Source organism: Pelophylax lessonae (genome assembly GCF_965119305.1).
Source record: "Pelophylax lessonae genome assembly, chromosome: 4".
NCBI classification, from domain to species: Eukaryota; Metazoa; Chordata; class Amphibia; order Anura; family Ranidae; genus Pelophylax; species Pelophylax lessonae.
Window position 1 is genome coordinate 605638784 of NC_138771.1, and position 17430 is coordinate 605656213.

The 17430-nt window shown below is 43.6% G+C and overlaps 1 protein-coding gene across 1 annotated transcript in view; it reads right to left on the reverse strand.

Moving 5' to 3' along the window:
- Window positions 1-2891: 2891 nt before the first annotated feature.
- RNASEH2A (ribonuclease H2 subunit A) overlaps window positions 2892-17430 on the reverse strand; it is a 36615-nt gene continuing 22076 nt past the window's right edge. Inside the window, exons 6-8 of the mRNA XM_082255489.1 lie at window positions 9341-9428; window positions 6814-6937; window positions 2892-3124 (exon numbers count right to left, since the gene is read on the reverse strand). Coding sequence (XP_082111615.1) covers window positions 2992-3124; window positions 6814-6937; window positions 9341-9428 — 345 coding nt within the window. The 3' untranslated portion in view covers window positions 2892-2991. The remainder of the gene's footprint in view (window positions 3125-6813; window positions 6938-9340; window positions 9429-17430) is intronic.

Sequence of the window (17430 nt, forward strand, 5' to 3'; positions counted from 1 at the left end):
GTACCCTCAAATACAAAGAAAATAAATCTATATATTAAAGTGTATTCTCCATGTTTCCTTTTGTAAGCTTGTGTGTATCAAAAAGGACGATGGGATTAAGTCCGATGCAGAAATAATGTTATGAAGTTGCCTAGTCATAGTTCTGACCAAATTCTGATTCCAAAAAACATACAACAGTTGCAGAGTTAGAACAACATAGAACTCGAGCCAGAAATGATTATTTTCTATGGAGTAGAGACAGGTTAGTCTTCCAACTTTGATATTTTATTTTTATTTATTTTTTATTTTTATTTTTTTTTAACTGTGTCCTCCCAAAAGGTGAGATTTTTTTCCCCCTTTCTGTTCTAGTAGCTGTAGTCACCAGGACAGGATGTAGGGTGAAATCTCCTCAATAGGAACACAGATGGCAAATCACACACTATGTTTGGGTCGATTAAAGTTCTAATTTTTCTTCAGTCAGGTTTTTTTTAATTGTTTTTTTATTTATTTTTTTTAACCAAGGTCTAGTCCCAGTTAGTAGGATTTGGCTCATTTCCAAATCGCTTCATTAAGTAAAAATTTTAAATCTCCAGAAAAGAGAACTACACAGTAGTAAAAACATCACAAAAGATTCTGACCCTTCTTTACTCTTTTCAAAACATACATTTTGGCTGGAGTAACACTTTATGTCACTCTTTAATCTACAAAAATTTTTTTAAAATGATTGCAAATGCTAAAATTTAGTTTTATTAAAATAACAAACATGTTATTCTTACCTATGTGCAATACCCCCCCCCTTTTTTGGTGTCCCCCGCCGGCACTCTTGGCTCTTCCTCCCGCTGAGTAACCCCATAGCAAGCCACTTGCTCGGGGGGCACTGGTTAATGCTTGCTCCTGAGCCCCACTCTGAGTCAATTGACACACAAAGCACAGATCAGCCCAGTCCCCACTGCCTCCCAATGCTTTCTCTAAAGAGGGAGAGCCGCTGCTCTCTTGCACGTCGCTGGATCAAGTTCAGGCTTAGGTAAGCATATGGGGGCTGGGGGGAGCTGCATGCAGAAGTTATTTTTTTCTTTAACCTTAATGCAGAAAATGTATTGAAGTTAAAAAAAAAATAAAAAAAAAAAAACTTCTGCCTTTATAACTACTTTAAGTTGCAGCCAAATCAGGTTTGTGTTAATTTATCACAACCAGTAAATGGCAAGAAAACATTACCAGTGTAAATCTAGGCTGGTTTCACACCTATGCATCGCAACCGCCCTTCCCTCCTATACACTATTAATGGAAACACATCAAAACAGGTGTCAATGTGTTTTAATGTGCGTTGTTGCACATTTTCAATGCTTGTTGCAATGCCCTTTGCACTAATGCCCCGTACACACGTGCAGATTATCTGCAGACTTTTGTCTGCAGACTTACCTTTTCTATGTAGTGCAAGGGCCTGCCAGATTGCATACAAATTGAAAGTGTTTAGGTTTGCCCTCATATTATATGGTTTTGGTAAGTCTGCAGACAAAGGTCTGCAGATAATCTGCACGTATGTATGGGGCATTAGAGCCGGTTCACACTGAGGCGATCAGACTTTGGGGGGCGACCTGTGAGGTCGCGTGCACCGCAACTTCGGCGCGACTTGCAGAGACTTCACATAATGGAAGTCTATGCAAGTCGCTCCAAAGTAGTACAGGACCCTTGTTCTAAGTCGGAGCGACTTGTGTCGCTCCTATTAGAACGGGTCCTGTACTACTCAATGGACCGCGACATACCGCGACTTGTCAGGCTGACAAGTCGCGCTAATGTGAATGGGCTCTAAACGTCTACATGCATCATAACACACAGAGGTGCGTTGGTGCATTGACAGGTGTCATAACGTGCACTGACAAGCATCTAAACATAGGATTTACATTGACTTCAATTGAAAATGCAAGAAGCAAAAAAGCAAAAGGGAAGAATCCAGATTTACTCGCTTAGCCTTCAGTCACAAATCACCATAAAAATAATAAAACACAATAACAAGCATTTACAAAATAATAAGTTTAATGTTCCTAAATGCTTTCGCTTACAGAAGCACAGAAAAACAAAAGAAAACTTGATTTCCTTATAAACTAGTTAATTAGGACAAAGCAGAGTTCCCTTTCCATTTGAAAAGTATGTGTAATTCCTTAAAAAAAAGGTGCATGCTTCAGCACAGCTCTTTAAAAATGAGATCCTGTCACCGGGAAGGGGGGGGGGGGGGTAAACTGCTGCAGTATTAAATAAAGACCCCTAACCCCCACCCCTGCACAACCCTACTGGCCTATCACAATAAGCAGCCTCACTGAGGCTTTGGAAAACAGTTAAATCAAAGTGTTTAGTTTCGCTTTAAATGTTAGGGCAGCCCACAGATTTTGAATGGCCTGGCAGCACAACAGGATACACGAAAAATTCAAACATGACCCCCTATTTTTTTTTTTTTTTTTAAAACACAGCGCACCACAACACAAAGCCTGTCTGTTGTAGTGAGATAACAGTGCAGGTGCATTTCCTGCTATTGTAACAGTGTGTTAAAAGTGGCATTTAAAACAAATGGCACCACTCGTAGATTACCGTGCGTTGTGGTAACAAGTGCCATTTTACCACAGTGTAAGTGTGAATTTGGCTTGATTTTAAAGGGTTGGAATATATTATATATATCCCGATACAATCACCATTAAATTTGTAATTTCTGATATAATCTATACACTGAAGCTGAAATAGAATTTCAAACCAGCTGGCTTTTTCTAAATAAATTTCATTGAGGAAAAAAAAAAAAAAATAGAGGCTTCTAGGCAACAAATAAAAGAATTTCCAATTCCAGACTGCATCAAAAGAAAAGGGAAGAAAAAAAAAAAAAAAACGTGTCTGTTATTGGGGATGCCATTTTGGTTTAATCGGTCTGAAGGACGTGGTTTGGAGGACTCTCTCTGCTCTCTGACCCATTGTATTGATATGGATGTTTAAAACTAGTTAATATCAGATACGCTGAGCTGATCCCCCCTATAAATCAGTCACAGCCTCCAGGTGTCTCTCCAGAAAGAATCGATGCTTCTGTGGTTTGGATTCCTTTGTTGCAGAGAAGAACGACAGAAGTGACTTAGATGACTTATCTACATCTTCCTCTTCATCATCCCTGTACAAGAGATACCAAAACAAGATTTAAATATTAAAGCTAAACTTTAGAGAAACTGCAAAATATACCATTGATATGCATATATGAAAAATGCTTTACCTGCAAACGGATTTCTGTCTATCCAGTCCAGAAATACACAGACATATCAGACATTACAGCCTGGTTGCTGACCTGCCTTTGCTCTGCTGCAGTTAGGCAATACAGCCTAGTCACATCCCTGCCCTTAGCCTGTGATTGGACAATGAAAACAGCAGCAGACCATGAGTCGTCCAAGAGATCATTCTGTTCCTTCTTAGCTCATACTCATTGCAGCACCAGTGATGGTATCCCCCTCTGCCTTCCCATCACCTAGCCTGAGTACTGTTGTGCAATGGATTACCAGAAAATGTCAAAATCAGGTATTCACATTATAAAAAAATTCACATTATGAAAAAAAAAAAAAATCAGCCCTGGCTTGAATATTTACATCTTCACCAGAGCTGTCCCTTTGCAGTGGTTTCTTGCCACTACATGACTCCAGTCTTACGGGTTGAATCACAGCCCCAGTGAAGTCCTGAACTCACAGGATGTCCTCGGTCTTTGCAAATTCGATGACACCCAGTGTTATTCAACCAGCAAGACTGAGGAGACCCTGTGAGTACAGGGCATTGTGGATTCCCCCAAGGGGGTGTCACCAAAGCACCCTGCATTTACATACAAAGATGCAATGAGCCAACCTTGAAAAGAAGCATCACATGACTTGAATGGAGACTTCTAGAAAAGGAAAATCTATAAAAAAAAAAACTGGGGGATTGACTGGGGGTCAGGAGGATGAGCCCAGAGTTAAACCTGAAAGTGGCAAAAAAAAAAAATGTCTTCTTGTCCACAGCAGCCAAACAGCTTTTGACATTGAATGTGCAGGGGCCTTCAAAAACGTTCTAAACAAAGGGCCAGTTTACTGTCCTTCAGAATTTAGTGGAGCTGGACTGTGGCCAGTTAAGGTAGAAACTGCCCTGGCATCAGTGGGAGTAAACAGTGCCCCATCTTTTTTTTTTTTTTTTTTTAAAAACAAACGTTTGAGTTCCGTGCAAAAGAAAAAAAAAAAAAAAACAATACAGGTTTAGCATGAGCGAACAACAATGCCCCAACTTTGATATTAAAGGGAGGAATAGTGCCCCATTTTAGGTGTCAGTGGTAGCAATTATGCTCCAATGTTGTCAGTGGGAGTAATAGTGCCCCAAGGGCTGGATAAAAGGCAAGTAAAAGGGCAGCATCCAGCTTCGGGGCTAAAGTTTGGAGACCACTGTGTTAGAAGAAAAGGCATAGGGGCATCTTCTTGGATAAAAACGAAGCAGTTTGCAGTCTTGAAGACGCTGTTGCACAACATCTCTGGGGAACACACAAGGAGGTCTAATTACGGTCTGTGATGGCTTAATTCTGCAACCCCTCACCTAAACTTTCATGTAGCTGCTGGGGCAGGTGCCAAGGGGTATACTATAGAGGGGCTACTGACAACATGGCAGCACCCAGCAGCAGTCTCAGGTTGTGTAAAGTCTACATAAGGGAGGCCTTTTACAGGTAAATAACATGTGGAAAATAGGTTACATGCACAAATAAACTTATGGGAAGACTTGCTGATATGAATTGTCTGGCCGGTTTGCTGCCAACACCATGTGGATGGTACCCAAACACTTGGTCATGGCCTCCCTTTTGCAGGGCCTCTAGCCAGCTGCAGTTCCTTTATATACAAGAAATGGGCAATTTGGGACTTTAAGTGAGACCTTGGCGAGCACTGCTCAGTGTCTCCATCCCTGTATGTAGTCAATTAAAAAGCAAGGGGGATAAATGAAGGTGTGTGGAAAACAGATGAGCTGCAGATCCTTTAACCTCCCACAGTGCCTCCTATCTCCCATAGTGGCCCCCAACCTCCCCAGAGTAGTTCACAAGGCCCCCTGAAAACCCTCAGCCCCCCAACCTCCCAGAGTGGTCCACAGTGCCCCCATTAAAAAAAATCAGCCCCTACAGTGCTCCCTAGATTGCTACAGAACCTCCAGCCCTCCACAGTGCCCCTCAATCTCCCACAGAGCCCCCAGCTCCCTCCAAAAACCATCCCCTACAGGGCAATCAACTCTGCTGCAGTGTCCCCTAACCCACATCTCCCCCACAGTAGAACACAGCACCATCCAGCATTACAATACATGTTTTAATTTCCTATACTTTTATTGTGCGAGTATAAACGTTATTTTTTATTGTTAGGGTATGGAAGGTTTTAGAGGAATTTAATGGGCCCTAGTCTCAAAAAATAAAAAACAACCACCACTGGTCTAAATTGTCCATATATGGGTAGATCAGACTCACTTGCAGACGGCTCAGTCTTCAGTATTTGACCAATGACCTGTAACTCTACCAGATGGTGGTGTGGACAGGCACTAATTTCCCATAAACAGGCACAACAGGAGTGATCTAAATATGTACTAATGAGGCCTTTTGCCAATCACATTCCCATTCCTATGCACACAGGCTAATTATGTGCATGAAATAGTTGAAAATGCATTTTGCAACATCTATGGGCACCTTCAAGATTGCCAAACAATGTGGAGGAATCCGGCTACCAGGAGAGGTAATTTTTAACTGATTTGAGGCAAGCGGGCACGTTTATACTATGGAAACCAGGAGGCACCTGCAGAAATGTGTGTTACCAGATTATCTTGGGTGAATAGCAAAAATGTATCAAACCGGTTTGAATGATCTCTACCCAGCACTATCAGTGAGGGGTGTCTTCTGATGGATCAGACAACAGTTTAATGTCTGTAAGCATCTGATCATATAAATGTCTGAGCAGATTTAGCGTCCCATCAAACAGAAGGCCGCAGGAAGCTGAGACCTGAATTAGCAGCACAGAAACACTCAAGGATCTGCTGTGATTTTACAAGTCAGTAATTAGACGTGTGAGTAGTTGGGGGATGGAAAAAAGACGTGCAGGAAAATCCTCTTTACAACACAAGGTCTGTCTGACCTCCTCCCCCTCCAGCAGCCGGCATAATCTGACACTGCTAATTAGAGCCAATGTTACTAGCAACCAAGGCCAGCTTCGGCAGAAATCCATGACCTACTGTTACAGTAACTGAATGCAGATAGAGGAGAAAGGCCCAGTGGATATTCTCACCCACTGCTACTGCCCCCTATTGGTGGCTAAGTGGTACAGGTAAAAATCCTCTTTAAAAAGTAAATATGGAGGAAAAAAATATGATATAATATATATATATATACATACATACACACACATGCTGTATATATATCTGTGTGTGTGTGTGTGTGTGTGTGTGTGTGTGTGTGATTAATATATATTATACACACACATACAAATATAATCTTTATTTAAGTCATCAGCCAGATACCCCTTAATTCCATCCTCCTGTAACCCCCTCTAAAGCTAAACTAAGACTTCGAGCATGGGTGTCAAACTGGTGGCCCTCAAGCTGTTTCAGAACTACAAGTCCCAAGATGCATTGCAAGGCTGACAGTTACAAGCAGGACTCCAAAAAACAGAGGCATGATTATACTTGTAGTTCCGCAATAGCTAGAGGGCCACCAATTTGACATCCCTGACTTAGAGGAAGAGGCAGCACAACAAGCTAATCAGTCTCTGTACATGCTCATGTACAGTCTATAGGTAGTCTTTTCAATGTATTGTAAATTCTCACTCTCACCATAGCACCGGGACGGCTTTACTGTCCAGGATAGTCTGCGCTGTGCTCCAGCTGAATCGCACAAACTGAGGGTATCCAAAGACAGGGTCAAGATGCTTAGCGAGCCACTCTTTGGTCTTTGGGTCTGTTAGAATAGAGAAGCACAAATATGAGCTGGAAATTCTCTGCAAACAAAGTGCAAACGTTTACTTTTATTTTTATTATTATTATAATACATCTTACTAATCTTTAGATGCCATTTTAGATTAGCAATAGTGATCCTGCTAGTAACATAATTCCTGTCTTAGAGCGAGAACACTCACTTACACCACACTGTATCTATGGAGGAGCACTATTGTTACCCTAGGGCCGGACTACAACACACATCTGCTTTCTCATCACCTTTAACTTAAGGTAGAGGTGTTCTGTAGTTCACGGAGATGTCCCTCTGCCTTAAAAAATGGATCCTGTGAGGTCAAAAAGATCAGCCTGTGATGCCTGTTGCTTTATGTGAATAAAGGAATCACTATACCCATGTGTGTTAGGAGAATCTTCACTATCGTTTTGGCTTCTGTTATGCCTGGCTTGTTCTGGGCTAGTGACTAACTACAGATGCCAAAGAACGAATATCCTTAGGATACGTCAGCAATGACAGCATTCATATTTTGCTCAGAGGTTTCCTTTAGGCTAGGTTGGCACTGATGCAAATTGGATGTGGGTTTCCCCCGCATCCAATTCACATGACAGGAGATTGTGACCGACTCGCAATAGAGCCGGTTCACACAGCTCCAGGACGGCAGCGATCCGCAATGGAAAAGGGTCCGGTGCGTCTTCTGGTCCGTATTCAGCCAAACATCTGGACCCGATTTTGCGCCTTTAAAAAAAAAAAAAAAAAAAAGAACGGAAAACAGGGATGTACCGATCCCTCCGCTGTGAGCCGAGACTGTAGCTAGTGTGAACACAGCCTTAAAAGGGAAAGAAAGCCTAAATCGAACTATTCTTAAAAATGCTCGCTTCCCCATACTCCTAGCCATCTTGTTTAACCTGCATAAAAGTGGTGTATATATATATATATATTATATATATATACATACATACATATATATATATACATACATACACATATATACACACACACACACACATATATACATACCTATTTTTTAACCGGTCGCATGATCCTGCAGCTGTGGCTCATTGAGCACACGACAAGGGCTGTGATTTCCTGAAGCTGTGACATCACCCATAGGCTCCCATGGCCTAACCTTTGTCGGTGTTCCCTCCTCTACCCTGCAACAGTTGGTGACACAGGAGAGTCACAACTACAGGATCACCTGACTAGACCGCAGTAGATTGAAAATGGGAATGTACACACTCCTTTATACAGGTTAGGTAGGAGGAAGGGTGAGGGAACATTTTTAAAAATAGTTATAGTGTTAAGCTAGTCATTGATAAAACTCTTTTTCCAATCAACTCAATTCTCCCATCCACACACATTTGATGTGAATGGCGGAATCTTCCTTGCTGAGCTATTGCATTGTGACAGCAGAGAGACTTCCCCACTGTCAGAATACAGTGATCAGCACTGCCGGCTATTACCAGTGGCACTGCTCGTGCAGCAAAATCCAACAGGGCGTTTGTACAGAAGTTGATGGACTCCTTTTCAACCTCCCTGCCCATACATGGATTAAAATCAGGCCGGTCCCTGCTGAATCAGAACTTCGATCCTTGTATGGCCAGCTTTAGGCTTTTCTTCACTTTAGGAGTAATAAATTCAATAAAAAGTAAGGTTTTCCTTTGTGAAACAAATGCTGCAACCCTGTCATCTATACTGACACAATAAGTCAATGTAATCAGATGGTGGTGTTGGGGAGGGAGGACTAAGGAAACTGATTGATGTAACAAACATTCCAAGGTTATTGTCAGCATGTGTTTGTCTAATGAGCATAACACAGAATGGATGAAAAGGATACATTTCCAGCATCAGCACATTTTTCTAGTGAATAAACAAAAATATCTATTCATTGCACACGGACATTACCATCCTGCCATGTGACAGAGGGCTAAAATGGTAATCCTGTGTATCCATGTGGGTGTGGGCGTCTTCTGTTAAACTATTGTGCTATGATAGTCATAGTTCAAAACTGAGTAACGCACCGTGAAGTCAGGGATAGGGGATGCCTAATATTTTACCAGACAAGTTCCCCAGACAAGGAGAACGGTGTTGCACAGCAAGACAGACCTGTAACATGACTTAAACTGGCCATACATGGAATGCAATTTGACTGGTTCAGCAGGCCCTGGTCAAATTTTAATCCATGTATGGGCAGTGTGGTTGTAAGGAAATCGATCTACCGAAAGAATTCTGTAACAACTGCCTTGTTGGAAGTCTCCCTGCTGTCACAATACAATAGCTCAGTGGGGAGGATTCCCTAACCCCCTCAAATTTGTGGATGGAGGCATTGGGTCCATTTTTATTATGCAATCCACTGGTTGAAACAAAAAAAAAAAAAAAAAACTGAATAATGTGAGGTCTGCCTTAACTAACCATTGGGATAGCCGGATCCATACTCAGCATCAACCCCTCCCAGATCCTCGATGAACTTCCAGCCCTTAACCACACGGTCCCTGGCAACCTGCAGAGAAAATACACATCAATAAATTGTACAAACACACTTGTAATTATCCATCTACAATTTTTAGGATACAGCTTACCAGTTACATTAGGCTTGACAGGGTTTTCACCTGGTGATCCAGTGAATAACACACTTTCCCTCCCTTGGGTAGCTACACTCGGTCACCCACTGTATCTATGGGAGGGAGCCATGTTTGCCACCCAGGTTGGACCACAAACATGTCTACTTTATTAATTTTGTTATGTGGAAGTGACAATGGCAATGCATTTCTGACAGGATCAACAGGAATTTTCTGTACTTGCATAAAATGTTTCTAGCCTGAAAAATAAAAATCAAAAAACAAATGCCGCCACGATTTCTAATGGTGCATTATTGTTCTTGGTTGTAGATATTTTTAGGCAGATTAAGGCTCTGTTCATACTGCCGAGACCTGAAAGTCGTGCGACTTTGCCAGGCAACTTTGAAGTAACTTCATGAATAGCCTGTGTAGTCTTCCTGTAATGTCAGGTCCAAACAGGGGCGTACCGACAACTCATGGGGCCCCTGGAAAATAGAAGAATGGGGCTCCGTGTGTCTCCGCCCACACTCAAGCCACACTCACACAAAGGGAAATAACTGGAACCAACCTTTTGTGGCTCTCATTGCAGCAGTTTGAGCGGGAGAGGTTAATTTTCAGCTGCTGCAGAGAGAGTAACAAAATTTTGGTTGCAGCTTTTCCCCACCCGCTGCACTGATCACCTGCTCTAGCCACACACAATCCCCCTGTTGGGGGGGTTCAGAGAACTGCAAGGGTCCCCCATGCATCAGGAGCCCCTGGTGCCAAAAAGAAAGGAGAAAAGTAATGTGGCGTGCCATCAAGGACCATCTATCAAGAACTAAGACTGTCTTTACATAATCTTTATAGAACAATTACTTTCACTATATAACCGGGACTCTACACAGCCGGGACCGCCTCTATATAACTGGGCTTTCGCTATATAACCTGGACCGTCTCCATATAGTAGAGACCGTCTCTATATAACAAGGACTGTCTCTACAGAACAAGGAGAATCCTTTCTAAACAGGGATTAAAATTATATGTACACTTAGTAGAGGGATAGAAGACAATAAAATGACAGAGGGGTTGGTTTATAAGACGGGGCTGTCCCTACGTTCTTGCCGCCCACGCTATAGCCGAAAGACTGCTACAGCGTGGGCCTAAATTGCCAAGGCGGCGTCCATGTACATCCTCCCATGCATGTGATGCCTGTGCATCCCCTGCGGAGCAAGCGACTCGCTCTGCGATTAGTGAGTCCATGAGACTTGGCTGATCAAAGATTGGAGTAAGGGGCCGATCCCGCCACCTTACCATGTGATCAGCTGTTCGCCAATGACTGATCACGTGATGTAAACAGAGCCGGTAATCGGCTTTTTCCTCACGTTGACAGCAGGAAAAAAGAAAAAAAAAAGCCGATTACAGTCTGAAGTAAAACGGGGCATCGGTCCTGCACACTCTGGACCCACTGCTGCTAAGCAGTGCCCACCAGGGACCTGGACAATGACACACAGTAGTGGGTGAAGGAGAGGGACTGGTCTCCAGGTCAGGGACTGTCTGTCTATCAGGATCCCTGTGTCCTGTGACATGCTGTGTATGCAGTGGGTGAATGGTCTCAGCATGCAGCCAGTGTTGACCCGTGCACACACACACAGGCAGTAGAAATGTACAAACACACAGACAGGTGAACAAACCACCCTCCCCTCGTAAGGACTCGTTCATAGTCCCCTCACCTCCCCGCACAGCCAGGTATGATTCTTCCAGGAATGCCACAGAGCATACCAAGTGGGCAAGTTCGGGAGAGGGGGGGGAAGTGGAGAAAGTGAGTGAGAAGGTAGGAAGCACACTCATTGCTGCCTTCGTTGTCTCATCCATCCGTCAGAAAGCTCTAGACACAGTACACTTGTTCCCCGATCCCTCACACTGACAATCCTAGGTGTCTTCTATGGAGAGGGCAGAGGCTGGACATTCCCCCCTTCCAGACACAAACTCTGTGGTCGGATAGGACATCGCTGGTGCCGGCTGCTCAGGGGGAATTAAAATCCCATGCTGTGATGTGTCAGGTACCCAGAGTAGCAAGCCCCTGGGAGGTGAATAAGTGCAGACTCCAGATGTCGGAAACTGGCCCTCTACTGACCCCGGGCGGTGCCGGACTGGTCAGTCCGCCTCTGGGTCCAAATCAGATCAATTAAGATGAGGATCCGACTTGGAGGCAACTTCTATTAAAATCTATGGGCACAAGTCTGATAAAAGTCGCCCTGAAATAGTACAGGAACCTTTTCTAAAGTCTAAGCGACTTCAGTAGTGCTAAAATGGGATTTCACATGACTTGGGGCCTCACAAGTTAGAACCTAGGACGTGGCAGTGTGAACCAGGGTAAGACAAAAGAGAAGTAGTAATGCACTTTACAATACAGTTTCTCCTCTCCCACCGCACCAGCAATACTCACAGTGCACAACAAGTTTACAAATTATACATTTAATACAGGGTACCTCATTGACACCGATTCCAATGACCACTTTGAGGCCACAGCAGGTGCTATTTGCCTAACACTGCTGTACCAACTATGCAAAGTTAGTGCAGCGATCTCCCCTGCTGAGCTGTTGTGTTGTGACAGGGCCGCCCCACCAGAACACTCCGATCAGCAGTCTCTGCCATTGGCTGAGCGCGCTGATCTGGAGTCGATTGGCTGCTGGTTTTCCAGCATGCTCATCTGACAGAAGCCAATGGTGCTGTGGCTGTGTCTCAGCCAATCGGGAGGGGCGGCTGAGGGACTTGTGGACATCGTGGACAGAGAGAGACCTCAGGTAAGTATTAGGGGGGGGGGGGCTGAGGGGAGGCTGCTTCACACAGAAGGCTTTTTATCTTAATGCATAGAATGCATTAAAGATAAAAAGCCTTCTGACTTTACAACTCCTTTAGGAGTAGGAAGAAAAGGAGACAAAGGCACCACCTGCTCACTGGCAAGGTACAAATAAAATATTTCAAATTCAATACAGCATTCCTCGTTATCTACCCAAAATTTCAAATGTTTATTTATTTTTTTTGATCAATTTACAAAATGCAAAGTAAGTGACCACCTTTTGGCTTCCAACTAGCGATAGACCAATATGGTTTTTTCAGGGCCGATACCGATATTTTGGTCACAATGTATCGGTATCGGCCGATATTTTGTACATTTAAAGTTTTGAAAAATAGACAATTTTTTTACACAAATCTGGTACTGAACAGGAGCATTTTTGTTTAATGCTTAATGGCTGGCTGGCACCCTGTGGTGGGTGTCTGGCTGGCACCCTGTGGTGGGCGTCTGGCTGGCACCCTGTGGTGGGCGTCTGGCTGGTACAGTGCCTGTGGGCGGCTGGCTGGCACCCTGTGGTGGGCGGCTGGCTGGCACCCTGTGGTGGGTGGGTGGCTGGCACAGGGGCTGTGGGTGGCTGGCACAGGGGCTGTGGGTGGCTGGCACAGGGGCTGTGGGTGGCTGGCACAGGGGCTGTGGGTGGCTGGCACAGGGGCTATGATACACTCACGCGAGACTAGTTCAAGGCAAGGCAGGCGGCCTAAGGAGGCAGAATGACGTCACAAAAATAATCGGCAATATCGGCCAGTTTTTTAGGGCCGATACCGATATATTGGGGAAAGGGCATATCGTCCACTGATATATCGGCCTTGCCGATAATCAATCTATTCCTACTTCCAACCAGCATCAATTCTTCTAAGTACACTTGCACATAGTTTTTGAAGGAACTTGGCAGGTAGGATGTTACAAATATCTTAGGAGAACCAACCACGAATCTTCTGTGGATGTAGGCTGCCTCAAATTCTTTCGCCTCGTCATTTAATCCCAGACAGACCTGATGATGTTGAGATCGGGGCTCTTTGGGGGCCAAACAATCACTTCCAGGACTCCTCGTTTATACCCAAGATAGTTCTTAATGACGTTGTCCTGCTGCAGAATAAATTTGAGGCCAATCACCAGCTCCCCTGATGGTATGGACATGACGGATAAGTATCTGCCTGTATTTCTCGGCATTGAGGACACCATTGATCAGGCAACGTTTAGGACCATAGACACAGTGGTAAGCCAAGGAAACAATGTAGCAGATGAGACACATCATGCTTACTAATACAATGCAGCCCCAATCAAATCATCATTAATCGTATAAATAAATAATAAAATGGTGAATACATAAAAGTGCATAAGATGAATTGGTACACCCATAAAGTCAAACTGATTATCAAATAGTCTATAATAAATATTAAAATATGATAAATACATAAGTAAATAAATCTTAAGTGCTGAATAAAAATAAAGTGCTGATGCTCACTCCACACTCTGGTGATCCGTGTAATAATGCGCTCAATAGCAGCTCACCTTAGTGTCTGACCCATCTGTCACAATAAGTCAAACAAGCTTTTAGCACTAATGTCATACACCGCCTTCCTCCTCCAGAATAAAGGATGCGGGATCTCTGACAAGAATCTCCAACTTCAATCCTTAGTGCTCTGTCTTCTCCACCCTCCTCTTATGGGGCTCCAGGGAGCAGGTCACGTTCCACAATGGTGCATATGAAATTAAGGGAAGGAGACTCCTAGTGCTCTCTGTATAATATTAACCAAGGACATATAAAATAAAAAACTCAGTTGGACAAGCACTTAAGCAGTGTAGGCTGCAACAGTCTCTTCCGACTCAGCTGGGATGCGGCTTCCGTGTGCAGGCTCCGCCCCCATATGCTTTACATTACCCTGTAACGTAGCGGGGTGGGATCATGCTTACTTCCCTTCGATATCAGAAAATGTCCATCAGTACCGTCAGCACAGAACTGGTGGAAACCAGTGGGACCCAGGTACACCCATCTACTGTCTGGAGAAGTCTGGCCAGACGTGGTCTCCACGGAAGAATTGCTGCCAAAAACCCATACCTCCAATATGGAAACAAGGCTAAGCGACTCAACTATGAAAAAAAATAAAAGATGGCAGCAGGTGCTCTGGACTGAGAAGTCAAAATGTGAAATATTTGGTTGTAGCAGTAGGCAGTTTGTTGGTGAAGGGCTGGAGAGCGGTACAATAATGAATGTCTGCATGCAACTTTGAAGCATGGTGGAGGTTTCTTGCAAGTTTGGGGCTGCATATCTGCAAATGCAGTTGGAGATTTGGTCAGCATCAATGGTGTCCTCAATGCTGATAAATACAAGCAGATACTTATCCACTATGCCATACCATCAGGGAGGCGTGCGATTGGCCCCAAAGTTATCCCCAAACAACCCCAAACATAGAGCCAATGTCATTAAGAACTATCTTCAGTGTAAAGAAGAACAAGGAGTCCCGGAAGTAATGGTTTGGCCCCCCACAGTTCCCTGATCTCCTCATCATGGAGTCTGTCTGGGATTACATGAAGACAGAAGGATTTGACATCCACAGAAAATCAGAGGCTAGTTCTCCAAGATGTTTAAAACAACCGACTTGCCAAGTTCCTTCACAAACTGTGTGCAAGTATAGAAGAAATTATGCTGGTTTAAAAAGGCAAAGGGTAGTCACACCAAATATTCACTGGATTTGGATTTATCTTCTGTTCATTTACTTTTCATTTTGTTAATTGATAAACATAAAATACTAACTTCTATTTCTGAAAGCATTCAGCATTCTTAATTTTAGTGGGTGTAGGTGGTATTTTTTTCCGTGCCTTTAACACAATGGCTTCAAAGCAAACATCTAGAAGGTTGCTATGTAGAACTTGTCAGTGAATACATTTTTAATCTTTTCACCCAGCAACAAATGTTTTATCATCATATCCACAACAGGACAATGCAAAATTTACAGAGGAAACAAATGACATCACATTGTCTCCCCCTGCTGTTCACCGGAGTAATTAGACATTAGACACGCAGACATCGACATGCAGTATTTTTGACAGATCCTATGATGAAGAATAACAAATCAGGTAGTGCACAAAAAGAGCAATTAGAAGTGTTTAAAGAAAATCTGACAATGGTGTAAAACATTTTGAAAGTCCTGCTTTGTTCTCTGGTTTTACTCCCAAGGTCTTTATATACCCGACTTGGAGCGATGCACCAACCACCTGTCCTCGAACATTTTTACAAGGGGACTGAATGTGGGAGGGCCTTAGCCCCAAAGTCAGTGAATGTAAGCCCTTAAAGCAGAACTTTGCCTTAAAATAAAATAAATGCAGGCTTTTTAGTGCAGAGGAGACATGCTGCCTCCAGCCATACAGTGGAGTATGGCTCATCCATAGGCATGAATGGAGCCGCAGGATGCCTGTGCAGCTGGAAGAGGACCCAGTGGTGGGATGCATTTTTTCCAAAGGCTGGGCAGGTTCGTGCAGCGAATATAAGTGGAACAGGGAGGGCGGTATACTACCAGGCAAACTGCACTTGCACTTCATATTCCTGATATGTGGCTGCTGTACCATGTTCTTGTATCCTGTTCTCTTTGTATTGCATCCTTTGTGTGAAATCTCTGGTTTTCCTGCCAGTCCCTCTGCTTTCCTATGAAAAACTGACCACACTAAGCAGGAGGGCACACCGTGGTGAGTTCTCTAGGTATGCTGGGAACTCAGCCTGCTCTCCTCCAATGATCAGGCTTGTCCTAACATGGCCCCACTGCACAGCCATTCACCAGGGAGCTCAGTGTGCTGTTGCTTCTCTGCCCCCAGCTCTTATGCAGCATAGAACAGAGGGAATGTGATCACTTTTTTTTTTTTTTTATAGGGAGGGGGGGGGGGGGATTTATAATTTAATGTTTTTGTTTTATTTTTTTATATCTATACAAAAACGTTTTGCCTTTAATTTCTATTTTAAACTGAATGGATTTGTTTTACACGGTGAGTGTACATACACGTTAATTCTGTTCAATATTATTTTGGAGCTGGGAAGGTCTGCAAGTACATAAACATACAGAAAACAAACAACTTGCAGTAGGTACAACTGCTAATAAAATAGATCTTTTTCAGATGGGCGGTTGGAAGGTGGTAAAAACAGACAACTGAGCCATGGATTTATGGCATCGCTTGACAAACTCACCCATTCAGTTCAGTGAGGAAGCCGACAGGCTCAGAAAGGCATGTCTGATAGAGGCATCACAGGCTGAACAGGCGCAGCCAAAGGGCCAGATGTGGCCCTGGAGCCGCAATTTGCCCAGGTCTGTTTTAAGCAGTGCTCTGTAGTGGTAAAAATTACTTTTTTCTCTGCATTTCTTCTGAAAAAATAGCAGTTCACTTCCTGGCATTAGACAGTGCCGATGCATTCCTGTTCGGTTGCCTCAAGACTCAGCAGTGTGAGAGCCAAGGCAGGGGTCTCCAAACTTTTAAGCAAAGGTCCAGTTTACTGGTTTTCAGACTTTAGAGGGAGCCAAACTGTGGCCAATAGGTGTGGAAAGTGCTGCAGGTCAGTGGGAATAAACAATGCCACAAGTTTGGCGGTCATTAAGAGTATATAAAAAAAAAAAAAAAAATATATAGCACCTGTGGTCAGTAGGAGAAGGAATAGTGCCCCATCACTGGTATAAGTGGGATAAATAATTCCCCATTATTGGTATAGGGAGGAATAGCACCCAATTGTTGGTGTCAGCGGGAGGAATAGTGCACCATCTTTGGTGTCATTGAAGTAAAAGGATTTCATCATTTATATCAGTGGGAGAAATTATGCCCCAATGTTGGTGACATTGAAAAGAAAAGAATAGTGCCTCATCATCTGTGTCAGTTGGGAGAAATAGTGCCCCAAAAGCTGGATAAAAAGCAAGCAAAGTGCCATATCCAGCCAGCAGTTTGGAGACCCCTCTGCCCCCATTTAGGCATGCCCACCCATTCATACCTCTGTTGAATTCTATTCTCATGTAGCACCCACCTCCTCCTAGGTAGGGGCTAGTAAGAGAGTACAGTTTTTTGCTCTGTCTGCCCATCAGAGGAGCAGCAGGCAAATCTATATTGCTTTCTGTCTAGCAGAGAGCAGGATC